General features: G+C 43.5%; 1 protein-coding gene across 2 annotated transcripts in view; it reads left to right on the top strand.

Moving 5' to 3' along the window:
- The first annotated feature begins 10,515 nt into the window (after positions 1–10,515).
- The window catches only part of Uap1 (UDP-N-acetylglucosamine pyrophosphorylase 1), a 31,273-nt gene continuing 19,975 nt past the window's right edge, over positions 10,516–21,813 (top strand). For both annotated transcript variants that reach the window (XM_052200317.1, XM_052200316.1), the window contains exons 1-2: positions 10,516–10,590; positions 17,552–17,874. In XM_052200317.1, coding sequence (XP_052056277.1) covers positions 17,595–17,874 — 280 coding nt within the window. In that variant the 5' untranslated portion in view covers positions 10,516–10,590; positions 17,552–17,594. The remainder of the gene's footprint in view (positions 10,591–17,551; positions 17,875–21,813) is intronic.

The following is a 21,813-nucleotide window of genomic DNA, read 5'->3' as shown; positions in this document are numbered from 1 at the left end:
CATACTAAGTGAGGTAACCCAGACTCAAAAGGTGAATCATGGTATGCACTCACTAATAAGTGGTTATTAACCTAGAAAACTGGAATACCCAAAACATAATCCACACATCAAATGAGATACAAGAAGAAAGCAGGAGTGGTCCCTGGTTCTGGAAAGACTCAGTGAAACAGTATTTGGCAAAACCAGAACGGGGAACTGGGAAGGGGTGGGAGGGAGGACAGGGGAAGAGAAGGGGGCTTACGGGACTTTCGGGGAGTGGGGGGGGGCTAGAAAAGGGGAAATCATTTGAAATGTAAATAAATTATATCGAATAAAAAAAAAAAAGTGTGTCTTCCTACCTCAAAGGTCTGGACTAGAAGTGCGTTCACCCACTTCAAACCAAGCAGACAAAGCTCTCGCAGGCGAGCCCTCCATGTCTGGATTGTAGTTCATTCCGGATATTGTCACGTTGACAACCAAGAATAGCTGTCACAAATGAATTACTACTTCAGTGTGCTATGGTCGGGTACAAATAATTTAAAACCACTTATTTAAATAACAGTGATCGGGCAGTGGTGGCGCACGCCTTTAATCCCAGCATTTGGGGGCAGAGGCAGGTGGATTTCTGAGTTCGAGGCCAGCCTGGTCTACAGAGTGAGTTCCAGGACAGCCTGAGCTACACAGAGAAACCCTGTCTCGAAAAAAAAAAAAAAAAAAAACTAGTCAACCAACCACCAAAAAACAAAACCCAAAACAAAATAAAAAAAAAAAAAAAGAAAGAAAAGTAAATAACAGTGATCAGTGATCATCTATAAACAATATGTCACAATGATTTTTTATGGTTACAGTGGAACAGAATAGAGCCTAAAACCAGTAGGGCTTTCTTGTGAGAAAAGAAGAAAAATGAAAAGTCACTGGGATTTATAGATAGATAAAGGGTGAAATTCCTCCTGTTGTAATTTAATGAGGACTCGGGTTGGGGGGGAAGGGGGGGAGTTCATACCTTAACCCCGCCCCCACTCCCCACTGCCCTCATCTTCCTTTCTCTCTTAGAATGGGGACTAGTTCTGCAAACTTCCATCCTCCGGCCTCAGCCTCCCCCCGACATACAAAGATTAAAGGCGTGTGACATCATCTATGGCTTATATCTTTCTTCCTTTATTTTTGTTGTTTTAAGTTTTTTGTTTTGTTTTTTCCCTCCTCCTCCTCTTCTTTTGCTTTGTTTTTGTTGATATTTGAGACACGGTTTTTCTGTGTAGTCCTGGATATTCTGGAACTCACTTTGTCAGTTAGGCTGACTTTGAACTCAGAGATCCGCCAGCCTCTGCTAAAGGCATGCATCACTGAGCCCAGCTTTGTGCCTCCCTTTTCAATTAAAGGATTTAATCTTTTTTGTTGGATTCAGTCTGTACTGATTATAGTTTACTGTCCACTTACTTATTTTACATGTGTTGATAACACAGTGCGATGATAATCTCTTTTTTCCAAAGCAAGACCGTGGACAGTCTTACAGTTAAGAAAGCCTTGTCAGATATTGCTTCTGTGAGGTTTGGGAAGTTCTAGGCTCACAGACAGAGCACATCCCTAGTTGCCTCTTCAAAACTTTGTTGGCTAAAGATGAGCTCAGCTGGGGCAGGGTGTGGTTTGTAAATACAAAATCAAGTTTTCAAAAACACATTGTTCCTCTCAAGCCCAGGGGAAGACTGGGGGAAGGGGGTGGGCAGAGCACTCAAACTCTCTGTAAAACTCTTTAAAAGTCCTTAGAATTCCTAGTCTAGAAGGAAAGAAAATGAAGTGTTCATACAAATTCTTATCTGTGGTAGGCCCACAGGGTACTCTTACTTATTCTTTATCCTCCTTTTTCTCTTTTATAAAGTTTTAATGTTTATAATGCTATGTAATAAAAAGAAATATCTAAGGCCTGACATGGTAGCACATACCTGCAGTCTCAGCACTTGGGAGGTAGAGGCAGGAGGATAGCTCCAAGTTCAAGGTCAGCTTGGTCTACCTGGTGAGTTCCAAACCAGCTAGGACTACATAGTGAGACTATGTCTCAAACTGTACCCTGCTCCCTGCAAAAATAATTCTGAAAACAAAACAAAACAAAACAAAACAAAAAACCCCAAAAAACAGCCCCCCTGCCCCAGGGCCTGGGGAATGGCTCAGATGATAAAATCCTTGCCTTGCAAGCATGAGGACCTGAGTTCAACCCCCAGAATTCAGACAAGAAGTCAGGCGTGGGAACACAGGGTTGGCTGGGCAGTTAAGAGCACTGCTGCTCCCCTGAGGAATGGGTCCCGTGAGTCCCGACACCCACGTGGCAGTTCACTTGTGACACCCATTCCAAGGTTTCAGTCATCCTCTTCTGGACTCATTGGGTACAAGTACATATGTGGTGCACATCCACATACATGTAGACAAAACACTCAAACATATAAAAACGAAAATAAATATAAAATGCAGGGAAGGTGAGGAAAAAGAGCAGCAGTAGCTGCTGCCAGTGTTATGACGTGGTCTTGTAGTTATAGCACTAGGAAAGTGGAGACAGGAGGATCTCTGGGGCTCAGTGGCCAGCCAGTCTAGCCAGATTGGTGAATTCTAGGCCCATGAGAGACCCTGGTGGAAGGCGGCCCTGAGGTGATCTTCTGGCCTCTGCATGAACATGCATAGATGGGTAGTGAGATAGACCATGACCGGTTTATCATGAGCACTTGAATTAAGGACTGTAGGCACACATGCAGTGGTTGGGTGGATGTGGTGGTGGTGGGGTCTGTGAAGGCCTCCTTTTTATCATGTCTCAAAGAAAGGAAAGAACAAGGTTATCTGTTGAGAGTATGTGGGAAGTAATAGAAGTTTCAGGAAAAAATAGGAGTCACCCGCGAGAAGGGCACAGTGAGTGGACTGGAGAAGGAAATGGTATTTGTGCAGTCATTATGGATTTAATTCGAAATGACAGCGTGTGCATGCATTGTGAGGACACCGTGGGAGTCATTTCTTCCCTTCCATCATCATGGGGTCTGGAGATTGAACTCAGGATGTCAGGCTTGGGAACAAGCATCTTTACCTGCTGAGACATCAAGTTTGCCTCAGTTGCGAATGGAAAGTCAGCAAGTCAGACCGGGCAGCATGGTTGCCTGCTTTTCTCCGGTCTACTCTTGTAACCAAGTCTCCTTAAGTTTAAGGATGTCTCATAAAGCTGCAACCAAGGTATCGGATCAGAGGCCTCCTATCCTTGGGGCCGCACCAGAGTTGAGTGTACCACCAGACTGCTTCTGTTTCTAGAATTGAAAACTATAGGCTTGTTGTTTCTATTTTCACTGGTAGTATTTTAGTCTTGAGTTAGCATCCCACTCTGTCCCTCAGGCTGCAACTGAGTCTTCTGATCTTGCCTCCTGTGTGTGGGGACAGCAGGAATGAACCAGCATGCCTGTACTTTATTTTATTTTTGTTGTCCGGAGTCAACTCTCAGCATCTAGATGCTACAAGCATTCTTTGCCTTGTAGTTCAGCCCACAGCCCCTGTTCATATGGCGGTTTGTTTCTCCAAGGCCAGTGGGGTAATGACGGTTATTCCACTAGAACACAGCCTTATGGGGGACGGCCCATCGCCTTTGGCAGAGAAAATGCAGTTCCTTTTCTGTTGCTGTGATTGAACATTACAGTCTGGATTGTTAATATAAATAGAGATTTGTTTTTACTCAGTTCTAGGAGGTCCATGGCCAGTGAGTGGGAATGCTGCTGAGTCCCTAGGCAATGGGGGCATCATACAGCAAGAAGTCTTGTGTACAGCACAAGAGTAGAGCCAAACTTTTTATAACAGACCTGTTCTATTAAGTCATTAAACCAGCTCATGGAACCATTCGTGAGCCCTTATGATCTAATCAACTCTTCGGAGTCCCATTTAGTCTGCTTCTTAATATTTTACCCTGAGGATTGAAGTCCAGTGAGTCTTGGTGGGAAGAGCCAAGCCCTAGTACTAGCTCATCACTTTTTGCAAACTGTCCTAATTAGAAAAAAGTCCTGCCCAAACTCAAGGACCGGGAATAAACAAACTCTTCAAACTCATATCCTATTTCCTGATCTTAGTTAAATTCAGCAACTACCCTTTTGCCAGCAAAGATCTGCAGGGTTTTTATTCTGCTAGAAACTATTATTCAGTATTACAAAGGCACCCAGATGGGGCCCAAGGATACCAAATAACTTGTTAATGACGTGAAACTATCAACTGCAGACAGAGCCACAGTTCAAATGCATGCTGTCTGGAGTTCTTGCTGTCATCTGTGATGCCGAGTTGTCTAGAACAAATGGAATGATTAACCTAATGCTGTGGGGACATGGAAAACAAGTAGGCAATGAATCTGAGAATCCAAGAAGTCTTCCCCATCTCCCAGTGTTTCTAGATTGTATTTATTCAGCCTTCCTGTTATGGAACTTGAGATACTCCTGACTGTGCCTCCTGTGTCCTAAGATTCTCTTTCATTTCTTTTTTCTTTTTTCCCCCCACACTCCCAACCCCCAGGGTTTCTCTATGTAACCCTGACTATCCTGGAACTTGCTGGCCTCAAACTCAGAGATCCACCTGCCTCTGCCTCCCAAGTATTTGAATTAAAGGTGTGTGCCACCATGCCTAGCTCTGAGATTATAATCATACACAATGCACTATCTCCAAGTAAGCTCTAAGATCATACTTTCATAGTTTAACTGATTCAAAGCCAACTGGCATTGCTGGAGACTGTCATTGTACATTGTACATTGTCCTTTCTTCCTTAACTAATGGTAAGTGACAAACCAAGACCAAGGGAAGACACGGGCCTAGGACAAAAAAAAAAAAAATGCTTGTAGAGGGTAGAGCAGATTTTGTTGTTGTTGTTGTTGTTTTGTTTTCTGTTATTTGGATTTGTTTTTTCCCCCGAGACAGGGTTTCTCTGTATAGCCCTGGCTGTCCTGGAACTCACTCTGTAGACCAGGCTGGCCTCGAAGTCAGAAATCCGCCTGCCTCTGCCTCCCAGAGTGCTGGGATTACAGGTGTGCCCCACCACTGCCCAGCAAGTAGAATAGATTTTTAAGAAGTTCTTCCTTTATTAAAGCTATTACCTGTAGGGGATAGAGAGATGGCTCAGCAGAGCATAGACTATCCTTCTAAAGGGCCCAAGTTCAATTCCTAGCACCCGAACAGCAGTTCACACCTCTAACTCCAGGTCCAGGGCATCTGATGCCCTCTTCTGGCCTCTGCAGGTAACAGGCATGAAGGTGGTACATAGACATACATGTAGAAAAACCACCCATGCACAGAACATAGTTAATTTAAAGGGATACTACCTGAAAAAATAGAAAGCAAATTTAATATATAGGGATTCTTAAAGTCAGAATGTAAGGCTAGGAGATATCTTCAGCAAAAATGACCTGGCACGCCTTATGCACATCATTCATGTTGAATTGAGAAGCATCCAAGGTAAAATGCATAACAAATCCAAACTACATTTTGAGAAACATTTACATCTGAGAGACAGTACTGTGGACAGTTATATAGTGAAGCCGAGGTGGACGGCCCAGCATCACTGCATACGTGGAGAGGCAGGTTTGGAACCACATTTTTCTCTATCCCAGTTTCATCCGTAAGTCAGATGTCACGCCCTGGAGATATCACTGTGAGACTGTCTGCATTAGAAGTTCCAGACAAGTAGCTTCCTAGGCGTAGGCATTCGGTATCTGACCTAGAATTCACAGTGGTCTGTCTTAGCTACTTGTCTCATTGTGGAGATGAACAAACTTGATACCAGCAGCTTCAAGAAAGAAGGGTCTACCTTGACTCACGGTTGGAGGGATGCAGTCTGTCAAGACAGGGGAGGCGTGGTAGCGGGAGCAGCAGGCAGCCTGTCATATTGTGTGTCCACAGTCTGGAAGCAGAGACAGATACACTGTGTTCCGGCTGCCTTGTCCCTTTCCATTCAGATGACACCCTGGCCTATGGAATGGTGCTGCCTGCATTTAGGGCAATTCTTCCAGCCTAATCTAAAAAACTCCCCTCTCAAAAATGCCCAGAGATTTGTTTCTGTCCTGATTCTAAATCTTGTCAAGTTGACACTGTAGAATAACTATCACAGTGTGAACCACTTAATTTTAAGGGGAAAAAGTGAGAGTAATTTATTATCTGGATTGAACTTTTTAATTCTTGGATTATTTTCATACTCATTACCTGCAGAGAATCACTGCTATATAGAATTGGCATGACTTTGAATCTTGTTTTTATATTTTCCAATTAATGCTGTGTTTACGTGACCCACTTCACTTTTGTCAAATCTGTGTCTTTGTAAAGGGCGGACGAGATGTTTGGCAAACACCCAGGGGATAGTCTCTTCTTCCACCACACACAGCCTCACTCCCATGTGGAGTCCTCCAGCTTTGCAGTCCCAGGAAGCAGCGCACCTGCATTCTTCATAACCTAGACTATTTTGTTCTGTTGACTGTGTGCTTCTTAGGCTAACGTCGGTTGCATTTCTCCTTTGTCTGAATCACTCTCAGCATCCCACACATTTTAGATCCACCTCAGAACCCCCTGAAGGACGGCGTAGAAAACACTGGGAGAAACACTAGACATCGAAGAGGGAGTTTTCTTCATTTCACAATATTCCAAAACACAACCTAAACTAGAGGAAACGTAAGTGTTGGGAGGAGTGGTGAGCTCCTCTTGGGAGATGATACTGCCTGAGCTCACATCCTAGGAAGCTGTCAGCAGAAAGGGAAAATGCTAGTCAGTTCGCCACCCTCTGGTCTGCACCCTCCTGTGAGCAGTGAGCCCTACGTGCTCAGGCCTTGCCTTGACCCAGGCTGAGCAGAACTACACTGCCCTGGTGCTTTGTGTCTCTTGCTGGCAGAATCCTTCATGAATCAACTGAGACCGTCAAGTTCAGGACAATGGAGTGAAGACTCCTTTGGTGTGGCAGCCCCAAGGACCCATACACTTCTCAAAAAATAAAAAATAAAAACATCTAGGTGGGTTATAATGATTCTGAGAGACAAGCAACGTGGGCAGGCTGACACATGTCTGACAGGTCACTCAGAAATCTGTCAAGCCACGCTGTTAGGTGATGTATCCCACAAAGTTAAAATAATTTACAATTTAGCCAAATCTGTCTGCCCAAAATAATATAAAAATCACCATAAAACCTATTATTGATATATGACATTTTCAAATTTTAAATTATTTCACAATAATGGTTCACTTAAAGCATCTTTTCTCAAAAGGGAGTAGGGAAGGAAGATTACTATTTCTCAAATATATATATGGAAAGCCAGTGAAACTCAATATGTATAACTAATGCACACTAACAATTATGATAAAAAGAAAGCATCTCATACCCCGATATAGCATTTTTTTGTCTCTGTATATTTCTGGGGGTTGAGCTTATATGTCCTACAAAAGTGTTCTTAACGAGCGGTATCCCAGCCGTATCTGTAGCTTTATCATGTGACTATTCCACGTCTCCTTTCATTTCCCCCTTATCTGTTTTCATCTAATATTTGTTATCTGACTACTGTATGCTAGCACTCTGTCCTTTCCCTTTCTACTCTGTCCACTGTATTGTGCTGTTGTGTGTTGTGTATTGTGTATTTCTCAGTGTTGGATATTTTCTTTCCAGGTCTCATAATATCCATGTAAGTATCTGCCCGCCCATCCACCTATCCACCTATTCAGCTAATAGATGAAAGTACTATCCATTTATTTTTCAAACTGGGTTGGGCTCACATCACTAAAAATATGTACCTTTTGGCAAGTATTCCCTTTTGACACTTCAAATTTCCAAGTGTATTTATTAGCATCTCTTAGGTAGATATTTCCCTTCTCAGTTAAAAAAGAATCTATGGACAAATTTTCTGTATATATATATATATCTTCATACATATATATGTGTCTCTATATATATGTACACACATACATGCGTGCGCGCACACACGCACAGACACACACATATGGAAAACAAAAGCTGCAGTCATGAAGGCTGAGTACTAAAGGGCAGCCTTCAGAAGTGTGAGGTGGTCCCTCTCTCTTTTCTGAAACGAAGAGCCGATTTTGGAAGAAAATGTCATCCCTCTGCTCTCTGAGCTCTAAGGCCCTCATCTGAGCCTTTGTTGCTGCACTCATGGCCTCCCTTGGTAAAAAGGAGCATCTACCTCCCTGTCTCCCCTGTCTCTCTGATTGTACTAGAAATCCCTTGAAGAAAAAGACTCTTGATTCCCCTGTAGAGTCTATCATAAAGTCTAATGTAGAATAACTTAATAAATACGTTTTGAACAATAGGCTTTTTATTGAATGCTGTAGCCGCCAGTTTATTCTTAAGAGAATACTTCAACCCCAGGGACTTGCATATTTAAAGTCAAGGGATTCTGGGCAAGCCCCATTGTGTACAGGCTCTGCATTCTTCACTTAAGACTCCATGTTTTCCACCTGAAAGCTCTAGAACATAAAGAAGCAAATACACCCAAGAGGAGTAGACAGCAGGAAATAATCAAACTCAGGGCTGAAATCAACCAAGTAGAAACAAAAAGAATCAACAAAACCAAGAGCTCGTTCTTTGAGAAAATCAACAAAATAGATAAACCCTTAGCCAGAGTAACTGGAGAGCATAGAGACAGTATCCAAATTAACAAAATCAGAAATGAAAAGGGAGATATAACAACAGAAACCTAGGAAATCAAAAAATATCATCAGATCCTACTACAAAAGCCTATATTCAACAAAACTGGAAAATCTGGATAAAATGGACAATTTTCTAGACAGGTACCAAATAACAACGTTAAATTAGGATCAGATAAAGCATCTAAATCGTTCCATAACCCCTAAAGAAATAGAAGCAGTCATTAAAAGTCTCCCAACCAAAAAAAAAAAAAAAAAAAAGCCCAGGACTAGATGGGTTTAGTGCAGAGTTCTATCAGACCTTCAAAGAAGACCCGATACCAATACTTTTCAAACTATTCCACAAAATAGAAACAGAAGGAGCTCTACCCAACTTGTTCTATGAAGCCACAGTTACGCTGTGTATTTATTCTCCCTTGGAGACAGAATGATTTCTATCTAATCAGGAACTTATCACAATTTCCTTTCATAGAGGACTTCATAGGAGATTTTTTTCTACTTCCATTATGTTTAATGTGCCAAATAGATTTTAAAAACTTAAAAAAAAAAAGACTCTGTGCTTTCAAGACTGGAAGCATGAAAACCAGAGAACACACCCATGTTGTTATTCTTGCTCCAGGAAGGCAACACCTGCCACTATCGACAGCACTGTGGGTGGCATTTACAGCTTCTCAGGCGACGTGGCATTCTGACAGGATTTCAGAGGACATGCAAATACTGCTAATAATATATCATACCTTTCCTTAATCCAGTTCCACCAAGCTGTTTATCTGCCCATCCATATAACCGCTCAAAGCCACAAAGGTTCCTTCTCAGAGGGAACACTCTTTTTATTTACAAATGATACCCCTGGTTAAATGATAAAATTTGTGAATGACATAAATTGATAATCAAGTCTAAATGAAAAATGAATACGCAAGAATGACTAAGAAAACATTGAAAACGTAAAATGAGGAAGCCTGTCTACCAGATAGAAAACTTCTTTCTCTAGGTTCCAAGATAGTTGCTTTTGTCATCTCAACAAATTGGACTTTCAAAACCTGCAAAACCCAACATAACTTTAAATATAAATGCAACTTCATAACACTGAGATTACAGCCTGCACATGCACATCCTGCCTAAGGTGTAACAGGGACAGTTGAACGTTAGCTCTTTGCTCCCAGCTAAGTCCTGCTTCCTGGACCGGTTCTCACCGATGGTCACTTTTAGCATGGTCTCGGGTTATCTGATCCCTTTTGATTGCATTTCTTCTTCCACTTGTTGCTGTGCAAAAGACAACCTGGCTGGCTGTCTTGACACTCAAGAGACTCAGAAGACAATGATGGAGGAAGCCTGGGTCACTGGCAAACCCGTATCCGGAGAATCAGAGACAAAATCTGTTAGCTTAAGGTCATAGGCCTGCCCCGGAGGGATCTCTGCCCAGAAACCAGCGGGTCTTTCCCAACCACAGCCTTGGGCGTTCGGAAATCCGCCTCTTTAAGACTCATTGCCTGCGCCAGGCTCCGTCCCGCTTGCTGTTCCGCCCCGGGTGACCCTGAGGACCCGCCCTGCAGACTGCCCTAAGGGTGGCGCCTGCCCTCACCTCCCCCAGGCCGCGCACATAGCCGGCCTCGCTCCCGCTAGTGCGTGAGGGGGCGGTGCCACAGACTGACAGGACCATTGGCCATCCTATTGGGCAAGAATCTGAGTGACGTAAGAGTCTCCGCCTTCCAGTCGCCGGCGCCCGCCCCTTCGGCCACGCTCGGTCGCTGACGTGTCGGGCCGGCAGGCTTCCGCTCCGCCCCTGGACCGCAGCCACTCACCACGGCGAGAGGGGCGGGGTGGCCGGGGCCCGCGCTCCCCTCGGCCGCTGCTCGCGGCCCGCCCCGGCCCCTCGGATGACAGTATATATTCCAGGCGGGCGCGGGACGCCGGCGAGCAGCCGAGCCGAAGGAGTCGGAGCCGGAGGCGGGTCGAGCCGCGGGATTGACGAGGGAGGTAGGGGCCCCTTTCTCGCGCGCGCTCCCGTGCCAAGCGCGCGGACCCGGCTACGCGTCGCCGCACCACGCTCGGCGCCCGCTGCTCTGAGCTGCGGAGAGGCGTGGGCTCCGTCGCGGCGGGGCGGGGATGCGCGGAGGGTCTCGGGGGTGGAGACCCGGCAGAGGAGGCTTGGGTGGTGATGGAGTCCCCAGCGCGTGTGAGCGCTGTTTTGAGTGGGCCGTCACCTGGATGGGGAAGAGGAGCCACGAGGGTCTCAGGCTAGGGCCCGGGCATAGTTGTGCCATTTCTGGGGGCCACCGGTGGGAGTAAGTGGTCGCTGTTACTGTCGGGAAAGCGAGTTGGGGAGTTTTGAACCCACGAGGGTAAGAATTGATAGTTCCGACAAGGATAGTGGATCCCAATGGGGGGATGTGGCTAGCACAGGACCTGCTTGCGACTGATACTGATAGGGAGAGAGGTTCAGATTTCAGGGTTTCCCCCTCAGCTGGACTGGTAGAACGAAGAGGCTGGAGGGCTGAGAGCACACACATGCTATTGAAGATTTAAAAGTTTGGTCTGAGGCTGGCTGGCCTTCACTGTGGAATCTGAAATCCGGCGGCAATGATCATGTTAATACGTATGTATTTATGTGAGGCAAAAGGTTAGGGACTTGGAGGTGAAGTTCACTGGGCTTGGATCCAAGAGTTTGCAGGGAACTGAAGGCATTTGTCTATTTCATGATTACTTGACTCACTTGGCTGAGGGAAAAGACTTCATAGTCCTTGCTGTTAGTCAGTGGTTAGACTTGAGTAGGTCTCAGGACCATTTCGGCCCCCTCCTCACCCTCCTCCTCTTTCTATTTTCCTGTTTTTTTCCAGACAGGGTTTCCTTGTGTAGCGTGTAGACCAGGCTGGCTCAGAACTCACAGAGATTCATTTACCTCCGAGTGCTGGGATTAAAGACACACCTGGCCTGGCTCCATAGGTTTTTTTTTTTTTCTTTTTCTTTTTCTTTCCAAAAAATGATTTACTAACCCATTCTGAGGACATATAGTAGCAGAGGTGGGGGAGGAATTGGGAAATACTGGGCTTCTTTAATGTGGCATTTAAATCCCAATAAAGGCATGTTTGATTATCGTTTGTCGTTTATGTTGATCCTGGTGTGAGGTTGTAGGCACACACCAAATTTAGTCATAATTTCTAGTGCAGACTTTTGTTCTTAGTATAAAAATCCGTGTCTTTTTAAATCTCTTCTCTGCTGCTGTATACTATTTACACACACACCCCTCTTAAGAGAATCAGTTGGTGATACAGTACTCTATGGTTATGGCTGTGACAGGTAAATATAAACCATGTTTATTACGAATGTTACATAACACATAAATGGACAGGTTTGACTTTGGTAATTAGGTTTGTAGATTGCTGGTATTCTGGGACCAGATATCAAAGTTTACAATGAGTTGTTTTATTTGCATGAATATGTTTTCTTCATGAGGAAATACATATGCCAGGGAAGTGAAATTATTTGCACAGGGTCAAATGACGGGGCAGAGGACAGTTGGAGTGAGAAACCAATAATTCGGGATGCTTCTTTGGTTACATGTGTCCCGAGTGATCTGACTACAACATGCTCCCTCAAGTCCTCACAAAAACAGGACTGAACATGAGACCCTGGGAATCATTCCTTGGAAAATAATACAAATCTACCTTTCCCTGCCGTCTTATTTTTTATTTAATAGAAAATACTCTTTGAGAATTTTATATATGTTCCAGCTATCTTATTAAATGCCTTTTTTAAAAAAAGTAATATAACTCTTGAAGCTTGTATGTCAACTGAATTTTTTTTTTTTTTTTTTTTTTTTTTTTTTTTTTTTTTTGATGTTGAGTGTCAGGGTTTCTTTCTATAGCCCGGGCAGTCCTGGGACTCGCTCTGTAGATCAGGCTGGCATTGAACTCAGAGATGTGTCTGTCTCTGCCTCCTGTGTGCTGGAATTAAAGGCAAGCACCACCACCGCCCAGCTGAAATACCTTTTAATATCCTAGAAGGTGCCCAAGTTCATTCTCCTGACTTCCTCACCTTTGTGTGTCTCTCTGCTCGGAGGAATGCATTCTGACTGTGATTTCTTTTCCTGTACTGGTGACCTTGAGAGTTTTATCCCATAACCCTAGTGTTACCCACTCATGTTCTGCTGCTGTCTAGTCAGCAGTTTCTCTTTGGGTGTTTGATAAGCGCATGAAGTTGAAAATGACCCACAGTAAAGGATGAAGTCTCTCTATCACCCTGTGTTCCTAAACCTGTTCTGTCAACCTTGTCTTCATGTTTAGTGAATGGATGGCACCGTGCCTCTGTATTGGGCTGTTTTACTTGCTGCTTCCTCGAGAACACTGGGACCTAGGCTTAGTCTGTGTCTTCATATATATTCTTAAGAGTTAGCCAAATAGATACCTGGGGGCGCTGCTTTCACCTAGTTTCCCACTACTGTGCCTCTTAGGACTTAGAACTTTGGCCCACTTTGTCTCCTCATAGCCGTAGCTCCTGTCCTTTTACACACTCCTCCTACTCTGGCATGTGAGTGTGAACTTGGTCTCCATCTTACTTCCCTGCCACCAGGTCACACTGTGGGCAGTAAGGGCTCACGACATATTTGGTGAATGAAATAATAATCACACATACAAGTTAATTTTCCTCTGTAAATACTCTGTTATCGCACATGCTCACGAAAGGGTAGCTTTTATGGGTAACCTAGTCATACCGTGAGGAGGGCGACTGGGGACGGATCACAGCTCACAGTAGTTTTGTGACATGAAAAAGCAAACCTATGGGCCCATAGGTTATGCTGGAAGTGAAAATCCCCTAATGGAGTCGTTGCCCGTGTAATGTAGCAGGGCGCAGTCCTACATACTTGGTGATGGCTGCAAGGAAGCGTGTAAAGGTTTCCTGGGAAGCTGGTGTTACTCCAGCAACAGCCCTTTTATCATGTGTTTCCCGTAGGTCTTGGTTCCGTCAAGAAGCCACACTGACTGATTAGCTTATCCATGTGTGTCCTCACTGTTCTCTGTGATGTTCATATGACGAAATCACCGAAGGATTCCATTCTTGGAGTCTGTCCCTCGTACAAGACTGCAGTGGCCTTCAGACAACTGCTGCCACCACGTCCTGATCTCTGACTGTGACTCTGGGAGACATTTTCCTTGCTGCTCCCATTGAGGAAAATTTCTTTTCTTGTATTTCTGATAAACTTTTTGGCTTCATCCATAGTAGCTCTTTCATGTTCAAAAGGTTGTGACTTAGAACCAACCGTAGAGTGCAGATTCCACATCTTTAATAGTAGCATTTTAGAGCGGCCTCTCAATGTCCTAGGCACTTTCAAAATTGCTTTTCATCATCCTAAGGATGCCTTGACTTGAGAGGGAAGTGCTCCTTTTTTGTTGTTGGTTTGTTTGTCTTTTGTTCATAGGCCTTTGAGACAGGGCTGTGCTCTGTGGAGCGCACATAGTCTTATTCTGTATCCTAAAGGATCTTCAGATTCTCCATCTTGCTTCATCCACACAAAAGCTAAGACTGTGACATTCACTCTTCCACCTGGCTAAGAACTGTCTTTGTTCCATTTTCAGACATGAAAAATTAGGGCATTAAAAGGTTAGATAACTAGATCAAAATCACAAACTTGGACCATGGTAGAACTGAGGTAGGAATATCCAAGAAGGTGTCCAAGTTCGTTCTCCTGACTTCCTCACCTTTGTGTGTCTCTCTGCTTGGAGGAATGCTTCTGACTGTGATTTGTTTTCTTGTACTGGTGACCATGAGAGTTTTATCCCATAAAACTCTCACTTGTGTTACCCACTTGTGTTCTGTGGTGATAGGGATTGTGATTCCAGAGCTCAGTGATGGTTGCCACCAAATTATTCTGCCTGTATTTAAGTGAGACCTCTCTCAATGGATTCTTTGCATTTCCTCTGCTTTTGTGAGGAGAGAAAAAGAGGATAGATAGACTTGGAGTCACATACATCTGAGTTAAAAATTCCCATCTTCTAGGTACTAGTGATATAGCCAAAGGCAAATTACAGAACTTCCTTGAGCTTCATTTTCTCATTAATTGTGAAAGATTATTTGTTAGGCCTCAGCTTTGGATGAAAATTTTATTCCCATTTTATAGACACTGGGGTCGAAAGTATTTATGACTTGGTGTAGGCCATAAAATTAGAATGTCCGCCTGTTTCCACATCTGACAGCAGTGTGATGGGCTTCTGGTGTGCCTCTAGGTATGCTGAGAGCAAAGAGGCAGCTCTGGTGTTGCAGCATGATCTGTTTTCACGTAGGAAGTACAGGTGACCCGAGTCTCCAGGATGTCTGCCACCTACTTTCTGTGGGGTAGACTCCTTTTGACTTTTTGTGTCTGGTGTTGCAGTGGGCGAGCCTGCAGAAGCCATAGTGCTGTTCTTACCCTTGCCGTGATGGACACAGGTGCAGAACTCCCTCTGCAGTTTGATGCTGAATGTGTGATAAGGTGGAGACTGTCAGGCATCTCATTTGTAGGTGTGGGACCTGAGGCCTGGGGCAGTTGAGTGATGAGTATGGACTGTTGAGTGCTCTGTATCCTCTGAAGGAGGAGGATAGGTTGGTACTTCCTTCCCTCTAGCTGCCACAGCCAAGCAGTTGGATGCCGGGCAATGGGGATTTTTATAGCGAGCCTCAGTTACCCCTTTCCTACAGACCCCTGCAGCCAGCCTGGGTCACACCCTTGGTTTTTTATTTTGTTTCTTTCTTTCAATTTTTTTCTTTTTTAGTTAGCATACAAAAATAATGGATTTCATTATGGCATTTTTAGACATGTATAAGACATAGTTCATATTTGTTTTCCTGCTGCTTTCTCAGTCCCCTTTCTTAAATAGTCTCTCTTCTGCTTTCATACCACACATATGCTTTCATACCACATATATGGGTGTCTATAGTGAAGCTTAGATTCTGCATAGAAAGAGAAACACATCTCTGATGTGTTCATTCTCTGTTCTACTCCCTGGGACCTTACCCCCTTACTTCCTCTTTTACTTTCCTGGTGCATGCACATGTGCATGTGTATGTTTTAAATCTAGGTTCTGCATATGAGAGAAAACATGCACTATTTGTCTGAATTTGGTTTTCTTCACTGATGGCCTCTATCTACTTCCATGCATTTCTTAGAAAATGACCTTTCATTCTTTAAGACTGAATAAAATCCCCTTACTATAGATATCACATATTTTTATCAGTTTGTATGCTGATGGGTACCTAGGATGTTTCTGTGTCTTGGCTATTATGAACAGCGCAGTAAGAACTGTGGATGTGCAGGTAGGTATCCCTGCATGCCGACTTAGATAACCAGAAGTGGTTATACCTAGATCCTGTCTGCTTTTACATTTGGAGCAACCTCCATCCTGATTCTTATAGCAGATACACAGTTCACATTTCTATTAGCATCATACAAGAGTTCCTTTCCCCCACATCTTTAGCTACATGTGGTGTCACTCCTTTTTCTTTTTTAAGTTGTACGTTTTACAGTTGTGTGTGTGTGTGCGTGTGCGTGCGTGTGTGTGTGTGTGTGTGTGTGTGTGAACATCTTATGGATCTTGGTTCTCTCTTTTCACCATATGGGTTCTAAGGATAGACCTCGTGTGCTCAGACTTGGAGACAAGTGCCTTTCCCGCTGAGCCACCTTACCTGTGTATGTTTGCTTTTTTGATGATAAGCATTCTAATTGGGTCCCCTTGGGATTCATATCCACAGCTGTGTTTTAGTTTGCTTTCCTTCTAGCTGTCTTTTCTTTATAGTGTATTCGGTACCATGGCTTCTCTCTCTTCTTTTTAAAGCACATGGTGATAGTGCCCTGGGTATCCTTTCTTTGTTGGCTTCTGTCTCTTAATCTTTGATCTACAGCCCATTGCCTGGCTTGCATGGACTAGCTCTGCCCTGCCCCCTATCCTGTCACTGAGCTAAGCCTTCACTTTCTGACTGATTCCTATCTTCACGCTCTTTCACCAGGGCCATCAAGGTCTCCTTGTTTCCTGCACTAATCTATGCAGTCTGTTTGACCCCCTCCAGGGTCAAAGAGCTAGGCTGTGAACCTGTCCCTGCTGGTGCCTCTTCAGTTCCTGCATTTGCTGGTACTAGGTGGATGGGAGACTAAGTACTTCTTCATTCCCTTACTTTTTAGCACTGCAGTTTAAGAGTCAGCTTTGTGATCTTGGAATAGGCATGCTGTGGCCAGCACGGTCTTCTTCCCTGGTTGCTACCTTTGTTACCCTGGTTGTTATGTGCCTGTCACTTTTCTTCCCACTTAGGGCTCAGGTGTTTAGTGAGTGGATGACGGGTATGATTCCCCTGTTTCCTTGTGGAAATTGCTATTGAAATACAGTTTTCATAGTTATGGGTGGTACTGAACTTTGAATACAACAGTAGTTATCGTCATTAGAGGCAAAAGGAGGACAGTGGAACTGTGAAGTGGTGGTGTTCAGAGGAGTGGTGCAGCAGCTGCAGATGTGGAGTGGCAGTGGAGAGAGCTGGAGGGATGAGGTGCCACTGGCTGCGCTGCCGAGCTTTGTGCTAGAGCTTCCTCAACGTGAATACTGATAACAGTTACAAGTGAGAGAGGTAGGAACTTAGATGAGCCGTGTAAGTAAAGTGCTTCCTAGAGTCGGCACATAATGCTAACTATTGTGTAAGTTTGAGCTTTCACAAATACTGAGTGAGTGTCAGAAAGGCAGATGTTCATTTCTAAATATTGAGTTTTTAAATACATACTGTCATACATAGCTTAATGATGGGGCTGTGTTCTGAGAAGTATGTCATTATGGTTACTGTGCAAACATCTTACATGTATAACCTGAGGCAGCTTGGATGGGGTGATATAATCTCCTGGGACCACTGTTAGATAAGTGATCTTGGCCAAAATGTCAGGACATCTGTCTGCCCTCTCTCAATTCCTTTTCTTTTTCGTTCACAGCTCTCCCTGGTCTGCTTTTACAAAGTTTCACCCCCAGAGCACTATGAATGTTAATGAACTCAAACAAAGGTTGTCCAGAGCTGGGCAGGAGCACCTGCTGCAGTTCTGGACTGAGCTGTCAGAGGCCCAGCAGAGAGACCTGTATACGGAGCTCCAGGCCATGGACTTTGAAGAGCTGAACTCGTTTTTCCAGAAGGCCATTGGTGAATTTGATCGATCCTCTCACCAAGAAAAGGTGGATGCGCGAATGGAGCCGGTGCCCCGACAGGTTTTGGGCAGTGCTACCAGAGATCAAGACCAGCTGCAGGCCTGGGAGACCGAAGGTACCGATCACGTGCTCATGTCTTACCCGTATGTGATGGGATACGCTGAAGTTGTTCAAGTTGCTGGGTCACATAGCACGGTGCCTTTCATACTAGACACCAGATGACCCACTGGCCAGTGGCAACCATTCTTGCCGGGGCAGCTGCTGTTCCCGCTATGGCTGATGCCTGGTTCAGAGCCCTTCTCATGGTCAGCTTCATTCGACCTCGGTCTCCTTTTGTCTTTAGATTCTATACTCTTGCTAGGTTACTTTCCCTGAGATTTTGGGACATGAGTTAGAGTTAGTTCCAATTTAAGCTTCTTTGACCTGAAAATCTGCCTTAAACTGGTTTTCCACACCTGAATTTTCAGCTCTGTTTTCTTCTGTGTTACATTCTATGTCTCATTCCTGTTTCTGCACATATTAAAGCTAAGGCAAGCAGTTCACCTTGCCTAGTTGTTCTGTTATGCATTTCCTCCTGTGTTTATGTTTATCTTTAGCTTGGTCTGACCTGTGTCCTTTCTCTGTTTAGGGTCACCTTGAAGCTAAGGTGGAGGAGCTGTGCAGGCCGTGGTTCTGCTGCTGTGGACTAACATCTTTTGTTTTGTTTGGGAGGTACTAGAGATCAAGCGCAGAGCCTTCTGCATTGGAGGAAATCACTCTGCCTCCGAGCCACATCTCTAGACAGGGTCTTAGATGTCTGCTGCTTTTGAGCTCACCCTGAAGGCCAGGAAAGCTTTGAACTTGCAGCCTTTCTGCCTCGGCCTCAGTAGCCAGAGTTAAAGGCCCAATTCTTACACTCATTCTTCTTTAAAATTTTTTTTCTTTTTAAAAAATTGTATATGTGTAGCATGTTTTGCCTTCATTTTTGCCTGTACATCACATGTGTGCAGTGCCCACAGAGGTCGGAAGAGGGTGTCAGATCCCTTCAGAATGAAGTTAAGGTTGTGAGTTATTATGTAGGTGCTGGGAACTGAACTTAAGACACTTTTAAGTCAGAGCTCTAAACCACTGAGCCATGACTCTCTCTATATATTATTTAATATATATATATATATAAAATTTAGTCTTACATCTAGTACTAATTTATACTTTTGAGAATGGCAGGATAGTTCCACTGTAGCTTTTTGGTAGAGTTCCTTTTTGTAATCTAGTCTTTCTGCAAATAAAATGTTTACTAATATTATACCCTAGGCCTGTGCATTAGTTACTTTTGCATAGCTGTGATAAAATACCAGAGAATCAGTTTAAAAGGAGAAATATATATATATTTCCGGTCACAGTTTCAGAGCGTTCCCTCCATTCTGATCTGGAGGACTTGGTGGAGCAGAGCAGGTCACATCATGGTGGGCCTGGAAGTGAAGCGAGAAGCAAGCTGTGCTTCACTGACTCCTCCTTCCCCTTGACTCTGTCAGGCCCCTCCCCGTGGCATGGTGTCACCCTCATCACAGTGGGCCTTCTTTGTCTTACTTAATCTTCCCTAGAAATACCCTCACAGATAAACCCAGGAATGTGCCTCAGCAGTCTCCTAGGTGAGTCTGGATCCGTTCAGGTTGACAGTGAGGACAGACCAGCACAACCTTTGAGTGTTGCCTACACTTCCGGATAAGTCTCTGCTTTGTTTTCTTAACTGAATGAACAAGTGAGACTAATATACTTTATTATAGAATCTATTTTCAAAATATCAGAAATTGCCTGTAACTATATCAGATCTATTTTTCTTATATTACCTAGTTGTATATATATTTACTTTTATAGATGTAAATAATATCATAGCTACATTATTATCTCGGTGGCTATTTTTGTCTTTGGCCTTTAGATGTTCCACCTCTCACTCCATGCAATAAGAAGACAACTGGTATCAATGATATTCTCTGTTTCCTACCTTCCTTAGGCCAACATGTTTATTGAGTTTTAAACTGTGTTCCAGAGAGCTCCAGAGAGTTTACCTGTGGGAAAACTTTCATATAGGGAAGAGGAAGCCGATTCTAACTAGGCAGGTCTCTAACCTTTCACACCTGTTGCGGTGACTCCACTTCCTTCTGTTCTGTGTATTTAATTGTTATATGAGGCTTTATTCAGGAGGATTCAAAAGGACTTATTCAAAAGGATGTTGTTATAGGGCAGCTTGAGAAAGATTGGTTATTCATTCAGAGGATGCCTTTCAGATCAGAAATGCACACATATGTCTGACCTGGCCTCTTGCCAAGAGAGTATGGCTAACCTGGCTTCTTCTGGAGGGAACCATGGCTAACCAAACCCTCTTACCAAGAGCTGTGACTAACCTAGCCTCTTACTGAGAATTGGGCAGGGCTACTCAGAATCGAGAGAGTGACTTGAGATGAACCCTTGTGAATGGAGAGTTTTGGTGATAATGGTGACTCATTCTGACTTTGGAATCATTGATCCTGTCTTCCTGCTCTGGGTTTCAAAAAGGCTCCTGCTCCACATCAAAAGTCAGACGGGCTTCTGCCCTCCTCTGTCCCAGCTGCCATGTTCCTCCTTAGGGATTAAGGATGGTGGGTCAGTATCAACATTTAAGGAATCTTCTGTAATGGCTGTAAGCAGCAAGCAGGCCTCCTTTGGAGTCTTTAGCTTTTATGGACTCTGTAGAACTAATCTACATTTATCATTTTTCATTTAAAGTATAATCCACAGTTGTTAGAACCAAGTATGACCCAAGAAGGAGCAAAACAAACTTCCTTTTGGCTCAGTATCAGGAAACAGTATTTATTTGTGGCTTAACAGTGGGGTGGAGGGGATTTTGTAAGTGATTTTATATCCTTGTTTAACCAGAAGTTGCTGTGTGTTTGCACAGTCATACCAATAGAAAGTTTCTACAGTTACAAATCATAGGGAAAAGACTGTAGTGGTGGAGATTATATCATATATTTTATATGCTATGAGGAGTCTCATAACTGATTCAAGGACAGTTTTGTTTTCTTCATGATGGGGGAAAAATATTGTGTAGTAGTTTTCAAACGTCTGTTATTGAAATGATAATAGACATTTGAAACTGAAGGTAGAAAGTTATTTCCTAGGGGTTAAGTAACCTCCTCGTTGAAGAGAGATCTTACTTTAATTTGTCTTTTTAAAAGTTTTCTGGCTGCACATAAATAGTGTAACATAGAATAGCAACTGGGAACTCTTGAGCTCTTGAAAGAGAAGCAATTAGAAGCTTTGAGAAGAATGCCATTTAGTAAAGATGTACTGGGAAAACCTGATTGTCAGTAAATGTCATCCTTGATTTAAAAATGCCTATTTAGTCAAGTACAAGTTAATCTCCCACTAATACTAATAACTATTTGGTGTTACCCATTTTCTTTCCCATGAGACATTTTCCTAACAAGTAGAGCAGTGCTGGCAATGGGTGCTGGCCTTGTACGGCTGGGTAGCAAGCAGCCCACCATGAGCTGCATCCTGTATCTGAACTGGTGGTGTCTCTTCTCTTTCTGTGACAACATGGTAGGATGGTGACTGTCTTGTGGAGAAGAGATGTGCTCAACATTATTTCCTCTAACTCTCTTAGGTCTAATGTAGTGATGTTTTAATAGTTGTTTCTATTTTAAAGGTAATACATATTTATCTTAAAGAAGTTAGAAAATACTAAAAATGTCAAACAAAAAAGAAACTTTATGCTATCCCACACTCCAGACAAAAATAACTACTAGTAATGTTTTATAGTATTTTCTTTTACATACATACATAGGATATCACTGTGTAGATATGGATTTATTATGAAATAGTTCAAGTATATTGTGAACAAGTCGAGACAAATATGGTATAGTAAACGCCTACATGTGCTACTTTGAGTAAGAGTTAATTTTTGTTGGTTTCATGTATCCTCCCTTTTGTTCGCTTTTTTCTTTGTTGCTGCATTCCAAATATCATGCTGTTTTTATCATCATGGTTCAATATATGACTTGAAATATGTATACAGTGCTAAAATACCTCTCCC

Source organism: Apodemus sylvaticus, chromosome 12 (genome assembly GCF_947179515.1).
Source record: "Apodemus sylvaticus chromosome 12, mApoSyl1.1, whole genome shotgun sequence".
Classification (NCBI taxonomy): Eukaryota; Metazoa; Chordata; class Mammalia; order Rodentia; family Muridae; genus Apodemus; species Apodemus sylvaticus.
Note: the sequence above shows the minus strand (reverse complement) of the source record. Positions and strands in the feature narration are given on the sequence as shown.